We start from the raw sequence: 14,133 nt of genomic DNA on the forward strand, positions 1-14,133 counted from the left end.
GGGAAATAGATGGAAAAACAGTGGAAACAGTGTCAGACTTTGTTTTTTTGGGCTCCAAAATCACTGCAGATGCTGATTGCAGCCATGAAATTAAAAGACGCTTGCTCCTTGGAAGGAAAGTTATGACCAACCTTGATAGTATATTAAAAAGCAGAGACATTACTTTGCCAACCAAGGTCCGTCTAGTCAAGGCTATGGTTTTTCCCGTGGTCATGTATGGATGTGAGAGTTGGACTGTGAAGAAGGCTGATCGCCGAAGAATCGATGCTTTTGAACTGTGGTGTTGGAGAAGACTCTTGAGAGTCCCTTATACTGCAAGGAGATCCAACCAGTCCATTCTAAAGGAGATCAATCCTGGATGTTCATTGGAGGGACTGATGCTAAAGCTGAAACTCCAATACTTTGGCCACCTCATGCGACGAGTTGACTCACTGGAAAAGACTCTGATGCTGGGAAAGATTGGGGGCGGGAGGAGAAGGGGACGACAGAGAATGAGATGGCTGGATGGCATTACCGACTCTGTGGACATGAGTTTGAGTGTACTCCGGGAGTTGGTGATGGACAGGGAGGCCTGGCGTGCTGTGATTCATGGGGTCGCGGAGAGTCGGACACGACTGAGCGACTGAACTGAACTGAACTGAACTGATGTAAAAGAACAAAATAGAAGCTAGGAAATTGAGAAAGTTGACTTATTGCCAGGGAATTATGAATACTTCTCAATTGTTTATGTTGTTATTATACATTGTGTAAGTTTTTCAAAATGCATAAATATATCCACACAAAAGTTTAAAAATAAGATAACTGTATATATTTGAGGGTTTGCTTCTGTAATTCTGGAGTTTGGGGATTAGCATGGTGAGGCAGTTCCTCACAATGGTTATGGTTACAGTTTTTTTGAGTCAGATAAACCTGAATTCAAATTCTGCACTTCTATTCAATAACTTAACGGCCTTGAACTTCAGTTTCCTCATCCATAAAAAGAGGATGATACTTGAGCTTTGGTGTGAGGTTTGTTTAGATCAGAACAACACTGCCTGTCAGTAAATGATGGTCATCAAGGAAGAATCACTTCATCCTCAGAAGGACAGCCCACTGAGATCCTTACTTGGAGACAGAATGACTTCCTTTGACAGAAAGAATCAAATCCAGGGGAGAAGCAAAACATTTATTACACATCTTAAAGGTAGATAAGAAGAAGTTTATTAATATATACATCTCATAAATGCAAGGGAGAAACTCAAGTATCAGTAACAAAGGGAGAGCTAGAACTTGGGTGTGTACAGCATCTTAACAAAGAAACAATAAGTTTGTACAGAAATGACAGGACAAAGGAGAATGTTTGTAGGCTTCCAAGGGCAGGAAACTGTGGGAATGTAACATATTGGGGGAAGTGAGTGGAGTGAGGCTTGTTCGCAGATTCCTCTGGTGTCATCTCTGGGCTAAGAATCTAGAACTCTCTTCAACAAAGGAAATTTATATTCTGCCTTTAGACAGAAAGGGGCTTCCCAGGTGGCACAGTGATAAAGAATCTGCCTGCCAATGCAGGAGATGCAGCAGAAGTGGGTTTGATCCCTGGTCAGAAAGATCCCCTTGAGTAGGAAATGGCAGCCCATTCCAGTATTCTTGCCTGAAAAATCCCATGGACAGAGGAGCCTGGTGGGCTACAGTCCATAGGGTCACAAAGAGTCAGACATAACTGAGAGCAGAAGAGAAGAGTTTTAGACAGAAAGGAAGAGGGTAGAGAGAACTTTTTCTGATTTTGCTCCTTCTTAATTGGATTCAGCTCAAACCAATATGTTAGAGAGACATATTTGGGGGTGACATATTCTGGTTTCCTTCACCAGTAGGATGTTTTTCAGTATTTTTGCATTTCTTATCAGATAAACTTTACTATTCTAAGGAGTGGATGTCATAAGATTTATGGCATCAAAAGCTTTTGGAAAGGAAAGCCATCCCTGGGCTCCTTAGGACTGGTAGACACCATATGTATGTGTGTACAGTTAGTTACACTTACGAATCCATTTAAAATACATACATGTGTACATACTTATGTTAAACAACAAAATTCTTACTACCTTTATAGTCAGACAACTCTTATATGTTTGGGTTAAAAGTGGTTAGCCAGGGGAAAGGGATGGTTATGGAGTCTGGGATGGACATGTACACACTGCTATATTTAAAATGGATAACCAACAAGGACCTACTGTATAGCACAGGGAACTCTGCTCAATGTTATGTGGCAGCCTGGATGGAAGGGAAGTTTGTGGAAGAATGGATACATGCATATATAAGGCTGAGTCCCTTTGCTGTCCACCTGAAACTATCACAACACTGGTAATCAGTTATACTCCAAAGTAAAATGTTTAATAAAAACAAACAAAACGTGATTAGCCAATTGGATTGTTTAAGGGACTTAAGGAACAGAGAGATAAAATGATCCATTTGATGTCATAATTCCCCTGCCTCAGGGAGGGTTTTTTAAATCAGATCAGTTGTAGAGTGAGTGGTCTTCCCTGGTGGCTCAGACAGTAAAAAATACATCTGCAATGTGAGAGACCTGGGTTCGATCCCTGGGTTGGGAAGATCCCTTGGAGGAGGACATGACGACCCACTCCAGCGTTCTTGCCTGGAGAAGCCCCACGGACAGAGGAGCATGGTGGGCTATATTCCATGGGGTTGAAAAGAGTTGTACATAACTGAGCGACTAAGCACAGCACAGTACAGCATGTTTGCAGAGTAGGAGAGAAACAGGAGGTGACAGGGAAGGGAAGGAAGGCCAGGGAAGAGAGTGGGTTTTCAGGACAGAGAAACCTAAGAGACCTACAACGGATCACTAAGGATGGCAGCTTTTGTAATACTTTCTTAAAAAACTCAATTAAAAGCTTCTGCTTTATTGGATTTGTGGTCACTCCTCCCACAGCCTCAATGATCTCCTGAAATACAAGTCTGTCCATGTTCCTACTCCCCTCACTACCAAAACCAAAACCAAACAAATAAGATTCTTAGTAGTGCTCAGGTGCTGCAGCCTCTTGGCTCACCTCTCCATTGTCCACCTTACAGTAGTGTGTTTTCTTGTCTGTCTTTATTTTAATGGTTCATTTATTCATTTGGTAGTTCTACTTCCCAGGTGGCACAGTGGTAAAGAATCACCTGCCAATACAAGAGAGGTAGGTTCGATACCTGGGGAAGCTCCCAGGAAGAGGAAATGACAACCTCCTCCAGTAATTTTTGCCTGGAAAATTCCATGGATGGAGGAGCCTGGAGGGCTACAGTCCAAAGGGCTGAAAAGAGTCGGAGATGACTGAACGACTAAGCACACACACTGCATGTGAAATCTCAGTTCCCCCACCAGGGATTGAACCCAGTGACTTCTGCAGTGGAAGAGCTTAGTCCTAACCACTGGATTACCATGGAGTTCCTCTTGCCTGCTTTTCCAGTTCCAGAAAACCAGGTAGTTCGCAATCTATGCATTTTCTCCTGCTGTCTTCTTGAATTACAAATGCTGCTGCTGCTGCTGCTGCTAAGTCACTTCAGTCGTGTCCGACTCTGTGTGACCCCATAGATGGAAGCCCACCAGGCTCCCCCGTCCCTGGGATTCTCCAAGCAAGAACACTGGAGTGGGTTGCCATTTCCTTCTCCAATGTGTGAAAGTGAAAGTGAAGTCGCTCAGTCACGTCCGACCCCTAGCGACCCCATGAACTGCAGCCCACCAGGCTCCTCCATCCATGGGATTTCCTAGGCAAGAGTACTGGAGTGGCTTGCCATTGCCTTCTCCGTTACAAATGCTAGTCTCCCCTTTCTTTGCCTGAAGAGCAATCGTTTACTTTAAAAAACTGTGATATCTGTCAGGAAAAGGTACTTGGTGTTTCATCTGAGCAGCAGCACCTGCCTCTCAACTCTATGCATATCTCTTATTTATTTATTTTTTTAAAAGATTATATTTGTTTGATATTCCATACAATGTATTTTATTTTGATATGTCAGTCGCCTAAACCACATCAAACTATTTAAATCTTTGTATCCTGTCCCCTAGCAAGGTGTGACACCCAAGAAATGTTTATGTGGCTTAAAGGAACCCACGTTTGGTTACCAGTGACCCCGTGACGTCACATACCTTGGTCTCAGAATTCCTAAACTGTATTTCAAAATCACCGTGCTTGCAAGCGCCTCCAGAGCAAGAATCCCTTTTGCAGGGTTTGAAATGTACCAAGTCAGTATTACCAGTCTTACGACATGGCTCCAAGCCAGGGCTAACCCTGATCCGTGAGAGAAACAGAAACTTAATTTCTAGGAAAGAAAAGTCCGCCTGGGGGTGGGAGGGACGAGGGAAGTAGAACTGCAGGCAGCACAGGCTCGGCCAGAGCTCAGTCCGGCCCCCCACCTCACTCCCGCAACCCCCAGTCTCCAGACGCTCCGGGCTTCCAGGTGGACACCACCCAGGTGGGTGCCACATCCATGTGCCATGGCCTGGAGAACGTCACCCAACAGCTCTGCCGGGAGCCGTGCAGCCGGGCGGGACGAGGCAGATGTCAGCACGCGGCAGTCACGCTCTCCCTGGCGGCGCGCGGGCGGCGGGACCACGCAGAGGAAGCCGTCGGGGTTCGAGGCCGGGTGCCCCGGAAACCCCGAGGGGAGGAGGAGGGGAGGGGAGGAGTCGATCCGTTTCTCCGAAGTTGCGCAAGGGGCCGGACGGCGCGGGTAGACCCGGACCGTCTGGGCGGGCATCCCCGCGCCGGGAGGCAGAACCCAGAGCGAAAGGAGCCGGGTCCCCCGCAGCCCCGGCGTCGCGTCCGCGGGAAGGTCGCCGCGCGCCGGGCAAGTCGGCGAGGGCCGCCGCTTTGTGACTTCACTGGTTTCGCAACAAGCCCGGACCGCCCGCGCCCCACCCACCCCCGGCCGCTGCCTCGCCGCCCGCCGCCTCGCTCCGCTCTCCGCGCCTGCCCGCTCTCCGGAGCCGGGCCTGCCCCGCCGTCGCGGAGCCTCGGGTCAGCCCGGCCGCCCGCGGCTGCCCGCCGCACGTGCTCCGCCCCCGCCTCCCGCAGCGCCGAGCCGCCGAGCGGCCGGCCCCGCGACCCGGCTCCGTAGCGCGCAGCGCCCTCCCGGCGGTGGCGGCGCGATGCTGTGCTTTCTCCGGGGAATGGCCTTCGTCCCCTTCCTGCTGGTGACCTGGTCGTCCGCTGCCTTCATCATCTCCTACGTGGTCGCCGTGCTCTCCGGGCACGTCAACCCCTTTCTCCCCTACATCAGGTGAGGAGCCGGCGAAGCGAGGCTGGACGCGGGGCACCGCGCGGGGAGCGCTGCTGATGCGAAGGGGAGGTGTCCAGACCCCACTGGGCGTCCTGCCGAAAGATCGGGTAACCCACGTATAGAAGAGGGTGGTCCCGGGATGGACTGGGAGACAGGGCGTGGGAGCTGAGCAGTTCCGATTTTACCCCGACACTGAACAGAGTGGCATCCTGAGAGGCTCAGGATAGACAGAACTTACAGACTGGGTACCGGGCAGATGCCTCTTGGGCGGTATTGAGACCAGAGTGGGTCCTGATGAATGGCACTTGCTGAGTGTGTAAGAGGTAAATCTAGTCGCCCAGTCGCGTCCGACTCGTTGCGACCCCACGGACAGTAGCCCGCCTGGCTCCTCTGTCCGTGGGATTCTTTTTTTTTTTTAACTTTCCAAAATTTTTTTTATTTTGAGAGTTCCTTTACTCAATTACTTTACATTGGCTTTCTTTTTTTTATTTATTGGAGGCAAATTACTTTACATTAATATATTGGTTGGTTTTGCCATACACTGACACGAATCTGCCCCGGGTGTACATGTGTTTCCCCTCTTGAACCCCCCTCCCACCTCCCTCTTCCCCATATCCTCCCTCCAGGTCATCCCAGTGCACCAGCCCCAAGCATCCTGTATCATGCGTCGAACCTGGGCTGGTGATTCATTTCACATATGGTAATATACATGCTACAATGCCATTCTCCGTGGGATTCTCCAGGCAAGAATACTGGAGTGGGTTGCCATTCCCTTCTCCAGAGGATATTCCTGACCCGGGAATGGAACCCGCATCTCCCACATTGCAGGCAGATTCTTTACCATCTGAGCTACCAGGGAAGCCCTATGCTAAAGCAGCTCCTGAATTTCACTTCCGCTTCCCAACATCCTCGAGAAGCGGCTGTCCTGGCTCCTCTTTCTTGCGAGGAAACTTAGTTTAAGCAGATGTCACAGCCGGGAAATTGGAAGCAGAACTCACACCCAGATTAATCCCTATGCCGGAAGCACCACCATGCTACCCTTGGGTCTTTGAGAACCACTCAAAGTTCTTTTGTATGGAGCTGCCCAAGATCCCTCTGGGTACTTGTTCATATTGTCAATGACTGGTGACATCTCAGGTGTTGTTGCCATGCAGCTTCATTTTTCATGAGTTTTTGCCTCTACCTATTTTTGGGGGTGGGAGCACACTGCTGGGATCTTAATTCCCTCACCAGGGATTGACTCATGCCCCATACACTAGAAGTCACAGTCTGAACCACTGGACCACAGGGGAAGTTTGGCCTCTACCTTTATTGAGAGTCACTTTATCAGTGCCCAGAACACATGTCTGGATTTTCTGTGGCTCCCAGCTCTGTGCCTTGCCTGTGGAAATGGCATTCCTTAAATGTCAGAAAGATCCATCCTTATCCTAGTGGTGTATCCAGTACCCCTCTGGATCTGTATTGATTGGTGAGGGGATTAGAAAGTTGGTGAGACCTAAGGTTACTGCTTAATTATTGTAGGGATTGTAGAGATTACAGAAATTGCAGGCCCTCTTCCTCTTGCAGTCATTCTGCCTGGAGAGCAATGCTCTATATAGTCTTTTTAGTAGGCGACGAAGGGGAAATGAAGGTGGAGGAAGTGGGGGCTAGAGTTTAAAGGTGCAAGGAAGCAAGCCCAGAAGGATGCACAGAAGCCAGTCTGGAGTAACGGTGGTTTTGCCAATGCAAGATGACTCCCATTGGGCCTGCTGCCCCTGCAGAAACCTCATCTTGGTTTCTTCTCGCTAGTCTCTGTTTCATTGTCTCGCTTCTCTTGATTCTGAAGTGGGATAGATCCTCATAGACTGGTGTAAAAATCTCCCTGTAATGCTTTTTATTGAGAAAGTTTGTTTTTTGTTTGTCACCGGTTTGAAGGTCAGGGGCAGATTGTGAAAGTGAAAGTTGCTCAGTTGTGTCTGACTCTTTGTGACCCAATGGACTATACAGTCCATGGAATTCTCCAGGCCAGAATACTGGAGTGGGTAGCCTTTCTCTTCTTCAGGGCATCTTCCCAATCCAGGGATCAAACCCAGGTCTCCTGCACTGCAGGCAGATTCTTTACCAGCTGAGCCACAAGGGAAGCCCAAGAATACTGGAGTGGGTAGCCTATCCCTTCTCCAGTGGATCTTCCTGACCCAGGAATCGAACCGGGGTTTCCTGCATTGCAGGTGGATTCTTTACTAACTGAACCATCAGGGAAGCTGGGGCAGATAGTATTTGGTATGAATTGGGTAGGTGATCAGAGGCAGCATTTGAGTCTTTGTAGGGGTTTCTGAGGGCTCCCCAGGTGGATCAGTGGTAAAGAATTCACCTGCCAATGCAAGAGATACAGGATATATGGGTTCAGTCCCTGGGTTGGGCAGATCCCCTGGAGGAGGAAGTGGCAGCCCACTCCAGTATTCTTGCCTGGGAAATCCCATGGACAGAGGAGCCTGGCGGGCTATAGTCCATGGCATTGTAAAGAGTCAGACATGACTGAGCAACTGAGCATGAGCACAAGAGGTGTCTGATATAGTGGTGATTACCTCCACGTCCAGGTGAGATGTTCCGTTCCGTTCCGTTCAGTCGCTCAGTCGTGTCCGACTCTATGCGACCCCGTGGACTGTAGCCTACCAGGCTTCTCTGTCCATGGGATTCTCCAGGCAAGAATACTGGAGTGGGTTACCGTTTCCTTCTCCAGGGGATCTTCCCGACCCAGGGATCGAACCCGGGTCTCCCGCATTGGAGGCAGACGCTTTAACCTCTGAGCCACCAGGGAAGCCCAGGTGAGATGTTAGATATGCAGAAAAGGGGAAACAGCTGACAGGACCAACCTGTTGTGAGATGCTCAAATTACAGACATTCCAAGGAAGAAATTTTAAATTTAGCAAGGAAAGAAAACTTTCAGGAGAAGTCAGAATTGTAGAAGAAAAAGGTACACGATTGTTCTCTTGTTGCCTGGAACCTTCAGCATACAAGCACATGATTGCTTGCCTAAGTGTGCCTGGGGCCTTTAGGTTGTTTGCTCTTTGTGCCTACAGGAGTGGCTGGAGCACTGGATAGCCTCTGCCCCTCCTAGAAAACTTAAGTGTCTGAGGCCAGGGCAAGGGCAAGATCAGAAGGGTAAGGACAGGACGGGATTAACTCCAAATTTATCTGGTTGGCCTAGACCTTACCTAGGTGGTAAAGAAGCCACCTACCAATGCAGGAGGCATAGGAGACGAGGGTTCGATCCCTGGGTTGGGAAGGTCCCCTGAAGAAGGAAATGGCAGCCAACTCCAGTATTCTTGCCTGGAAAATCCCATGGACAGAGGATCCTGGCAGGCTGCAGTCTATGGGGTCGCAAAGACAACAACTTAATTGTCTAACTCATCTCTGCCCTCAAAGAAGCCTCCAATTCTTCCCTACCCTCATTCCCTCCACTTTCCTCTAGCCTCCTTGGCCTCCAGCCTGGATCTTGAGCATGTTAGGCACACATCGTCCTTCTGGCCTTTGCACTGGCTGTTGTCTACCAGAATGCTCTACCTCCAGATTATCTCAGGCTTTCTTCCTTATCTCCTTCTTTGTTCGAATATTGTCTCTGTGAGGCCTGCTCTGATGGCCCACAGGGCTCCTGATCCCCTGGCCTCAATCCAGTCTTGTTTACCATAGCACCTATTACCTTCTAACAAATGATATGATTTGCTTATATATTATGTTGATCCCGTAAGATTCATGAAGGCTCCCGATATTTGTTGAGTTTATTATTTCTTGGGTGTTCATCTGTGAGTCTTGTTTTTTTCTTCCCTCCAGGGTGGGGCAGAGCCCTTTAGGGAAGGCTTGATAGGCCCTTGGTGTTGGGTCAGTGATTTGGACATATTTAGGGTGAGCACCCAATACTTTGGCCACCTGAAGCAAAGAGCCAACTCATTGGAAAAGACCCTGATGCTGGGAAAGAGTGAGGGCAGGAGGAGCAGGGGACAACAGAGGACAAGATGGTTGATAGCATCACAGACTCAATGAACGTGAGTTTGAGCAAACTCCAGGAGATGGTGAAGGACAGGGAAGCCTGGCGTGCTGCGGTCCATGGCGTTGTAAAGAGTCGGACACGATTTAGGAACTGAACAATGACCCTTCTACGTGAAGTCATTGTTCAGTCAATCTGATCTTCTGATGTTTTTAAACAACACTGAACACTTTAAATAAAAGTCATTGCCTTTTACAATTTTACTTATCTTCCAGTTTTATTGAGATACAGTTAACATACAGTGGTGTATAAGCTTAAGGTGTAGAGTATCATGACTTAACTTATGTACATCATGAAATGATCATCACAATAATTTTAGTGACTTATCATCTCATATAGATACAAAATAAAAGAAAAAATATTTTTTCCATGTGATGAAAACCCTTAAGATTTACTCTCAACATACAGCAGTGTTCATTATATTACTCATGTTGTACTCTACTTCCCTAGCACTTCCTTATCTTACAGCTGGAAGTATGTGCCTTTTGGCTTATTGTTGTTCAGTCGCTCAGTTGTGTCCGACTCTTTGTGACCCCATGGACTGCAACAAGCCAGACTTCCCTTTAGGCTACCTTCATGTTATTCCTGCCCCCCACAACACCTCTGGAAACTTCAGATCTAATATTTGTTTTGAAGTGTAATTGACCTACAGCAGTTCCTTAGTTTCTGGTGTGCAACATAGCCATCTCTGTACATTATGAAATGATCACCACTAGCCATTGCATTTTAATTTTATTTATTTACTTTTGGCTGTGCTGGGTCTTGCTGCCCTGGCTTTTCTCTGGTTGAGTCGAGGAGGGGCTACTTTTCATTGCAGTGTGAAGGCTTCTCTTTGCAGTGGCTTCTTTTGTTGAGGAGCACAGGTTGTAGGGCGTGCTGATGTTAGTAGTTTGCAGCACATGGACTCAATAGTTGGAGCTCCCGGGCTCTAGAGCACGGGCTCAGTAGTTGTGGTGCTCGGGCTTCACTGCTCCGCAGCAGGTGGTATCTTCCCAGATCTGGGATCAAACCCGAGTCTCCTTCATTGGCAGGCAGATTCTTTACCACTGAGCCACCAGGGAAGCCCTAGCCAATGAATTTTAAATAAGATCCAGAACTGTGGAAGGACCTCTTTCCAGCAAAATAATCAAATTCAGCTTTCTTATCAGACATTTTCTGATAACATTGTTATTCTTCAGTATATTGGACAAATGGAAATATACTCAACCTCATGAATGGAACAAAAATTAAAATCTACTGGATTGGAAGAAACCCAAATGTTTGATAACACATTCTACTGTCGAGACTTCGGGACAACAGGCTCCCATACATCACTGATGGGAATGTAAAATGATTCAGTCTCTGTGGAGGGACTTAGGCACTAGTTATCAAAATGACGCAAATACAATATCTATAGTATTAATAATGGCTTTTAATAACAAAAGGCTGGAAACAATATAAATGTCCATCAGTAGAGGACTGGCTAAATAAGTATGATTTACCTAAGAATACCTCAAACAAAAGCTCTCTACACATAGAATACTCTCTTTAAAATTTCCATTACATTGTTACATGGAAAAAAGCAAGACTCAGAACCAAATAAGCTACCATGGTAAAGAGGGTGAGGGAGAAATAGTTGTATTAGCTTGCATGAAGAAACTAATAACAGTGGTTTATCTATGTTTGATTGAAGGGGTGGCCATGATCACATGGTCATTGAGACCTTAGCAGAGAAATAAAAGGGTGGGAATAAGACTTGCCTTGCCATACTTAAAAAAAATTGTTTTAATTTTAAGATAACTGTCATTTTACATCCAGTTATCAGTTCAGTTCAGTTCAATCACTCAGTCGATTCCGACTGTTTGCAACCCCATGAATCACAGCACGCCAGGCCTCCCTGTCCATCACCAACTCCCGGAGTTTACCCAAACTCATGTCCATCGAGTCGGTGATGCCATCCAGTCATCTCATCCTGTCGTCCCCTTCTCCTCCTGCCCTCAATCCCTCCCAGCATCAGAGTCTTTTCCAATGAGTCAACTATTCACATGAGGTGGCCAAAGTATTGGAGTTTCAGCTTTAGCATCAGTCCTTCCAATGAACAACCAGCACTGATCTCCTTTAGAATGGACTGGTTGGACCTCCTTGCAGTCCAAGGGACTCTCAAGAGTCTTCTCCAGCACCACAGTTCAAAAACATCAATTCTTCAGTGATCCAGTTATAAAAAATATTAAAGATCCCATGTGTCTTTTTTTTTTAATTGGAGGACAGTTGCTTACTCTGTTGTGTTAGTTTCTGCATACAATAATGTGAGTCAGTCATAAGTATACATATACACCTTCCCTCGTGAGCCTCTCTCCCATTCACGCCCCCTACCCCCTGTAGGTCATCCTCATGTATCTTTTTACCCAGTTTCTCCCAAAGGTAACATCTTCTAAACTTGGCATACCTTTTTAGACGAATTTATTTTTTAGCCAAATGAATGTTTCCTATCAGAAAATTAAATTAGAAGCATGGGGATTAAAACAGCCACCAAATTCAACAAGTAATTTCTGTACTGCGTGTGTGCTAAGTTGCTTCAGTTGTGTCCGACTCTGCGACCCTATGGTCTGTAGCATGCCAGGCTCCTCTGTCCATGGGATTCTCCTGGCAAGTGGAGAATTGGAGTGGGTTGCCATTTCCTCCTCCAGGGAATCTTCTCAACACAGGCATACCTCTCCTGCATTGGCAGGCAGGTACTTTACCACTAGCGCCACCTGAGAAGCCTATTAATGCAGGGATGTGAAAACCAAACACAAATTAAAATGAACCTCAAAGAATTTGTTTAGATTTTTACAAGGCCACACCCGTATTCTTAAATACAATCATGCTTAATTTGTTATCAGTTCAGTTCAGTCGCTCAGTCCTGTCCAACTCTATAGTTTATTATATTTCTTCTCCTACCAAATCCCTCAGGCTATTTTCAGTCACCTTTTCCCAGCTGATAAGCCTTTCTCTTTTTATACCTTCTGCTTTGGCCTGTGTCTTCTACTTCCAGAATATTCTGTGGCCCTTTAGTTTTAAATTTTTGCCAATTCTGCATCCTGATTGCTTTTCATTAGCCTAGTCTCACTTTTTGTGCAAGTACTGTTTGGTGGGTGGCTTGTGCATATGTGTCACTCAGGCATGTCCAACTCTTTGCAACCCGATGGACTGTAGCCCACCAGGCTCCTCTGTCCATGGGATTCTCCAGGCAAGGATACTGGAGTGGGTTGCCATTCCCTTCTCCAGCGGATCTTCCCAACCTGGGGATTGAACCTGGGTCTCCTGCATTGCAGACAGATTCTTCACCACTATGCCACCTGGGTGGCTTGTGGTGAAAGGTTGTTGCTGACCCCTGAAAAGACGCCAGGATTCTTGGCCTCCGGAGAAGAATTCAATCTGGGGCCAGAGGCGAGGCTTGATCTCTCAGAGCTTTTGTGTGCTGTGATTCATGGGGTCGCAAAGAGTTGGACACGACTGAGTGACTGAACTGACTGACTGAAAGTATAAAGGAGATAGAGAAAGCTTCTGACATAGGCATCAGAAGGGGGAAGAAAGAGTGCCCCCCTGCTAGTCTTCAGCTGCTGCTAAGTCACTTCAGTCGTGTCTGACTCTGTGTGACCCCATAGACAGCAGCCCACCAGACTCCCCCATCCCTGGGATTCTCCAGGCAAGAACACTGGAGTGGGTTGCCATTTCCTTCTCCAATGTGTGAAAGTGAAAAGTGAAAGTGAAGTCGCTCAGTCGTGTCCAACCCCCAGCGACCCCACGGACTGCAGTCCACCAGGCTCCTCCATCCATGGGATTTTCTAGGCAAGAGTACTGGAGTGGCTTGCCATTGCCTTCTCCGATATAGACACTAGCTGTCTGTTAATGAAAGAAAGGAATGTCTTAAAACTCAGAATGGCACCAGGCCCCTCATCCATAAGATGTATTTTGGGATAATCTTGGCACCAGACAATTCATCCCGGGCCATAAAATGATTGACTTGAATCTTGTAGAAGGGCAGATTACCATACACATAGTTTCGTTTTAATAGATTCAGTTCAGTTCAGTTCAGTCACACAGTCGTGTCCGACTCTTTGCAACCCCATGAATCACAGCACACCAGGCCTCCCTGTCCATCACCAACTCCCAGAGTTCACTCAAACTCACATCCATCGAGTCAGTGATGCCATCTAGCCATTTTATTCTCTGTCGTCCCCTTCTCCTCTTGCCCCCAATCCCTCCCAGCATCAGTCTTTTCCAGTGAGTCAACTCGTCGCATGAGGTGGCCAAAGTATTGGAGTTTCAGCCTTAGCATCAGTCCTTCCAATGAACACCCAGGATTGATCTCCTTTAGAATGGACTGGCTGGATCTCCTTGCAGTCCCAGGGAGTCCCAAGAGTCTTCTCCAACACCACAGTTCAGAAGCATCAATTCTTCGGTGATCAGCTTTCTTCACAGTCAACTCTCACATCCATACATGACCACTGGAAAAACCATTATCTTGACTAGGTTGGCAAAGTAATGTCTCTGCTTTTTAATATACTATCTGGGTTGGTCATAACTTTCCTTCCAAGGAGTAAGCATCTTTTAATTTCATGGCTGCAATCAGCATCCACAGTGATTTTGGAGCCTCCCAAAATAAAGTCTGACACTGTTTCCCCATCTATTTCCCATGAAGTGATGGGACCAGATGCCATGATCTTAGTTTTCTCAATGTTGAGCTTTAAACCAACTTTTTCACTCTCCTCTTTCACTTTCATCAAGAGGCTTTTTAGTTCCTCTTCACTTTCTGCCATAAGGGTGGTGTCATCTGCATATCTGAGGTTATTGATATTTCTCCCGGCAATCTTGATTCCAGCTTGTGCTTCTTCCAGCCC

At 47.1% G+C, this 14,133-nt stretch overlaps 1 protein-coding gene across 1 annotated transcript in view; it reads left to right on the top strand.

Moving 5' to 3' along the window:
* Positions 1 to 4,980: 4,980 nt before the first annotated feature.
* The window catches only part of DRAM1 (DNA damage regulated autophagy modulator 1), a 32,390-nt gene continuing 23,237 nt past the window's right edge, over positions 4,981 to 14,133 (top strand). The window contains exon 1 of the mRNA XM_055395704.2: positions 4,981 to 5,247. Coding sequence (XP_055251679.1) covers positions 5,117 to 5,247 — 131 coding nt within the window. The 5' untranslated portion in view covers positions 4,981 to 5,116. The remainder of the gene's footprint in view (positions 5,248 to 14,133) is intronic.

Source organism: Moschus berezovskii, chromosome 6 (genome assembly GCF_049115385.1).
Source record: "Moschus berezovskii isolate FMDL1 chromosome 6, NW_MosBer_1.0, whole genome shotgun sequence".
NCBI lineage: Eukaryota > Metazoa > Chordata > Mammalia > Artiodactyla > Moschidae > Moschus > Moschus berezovskii.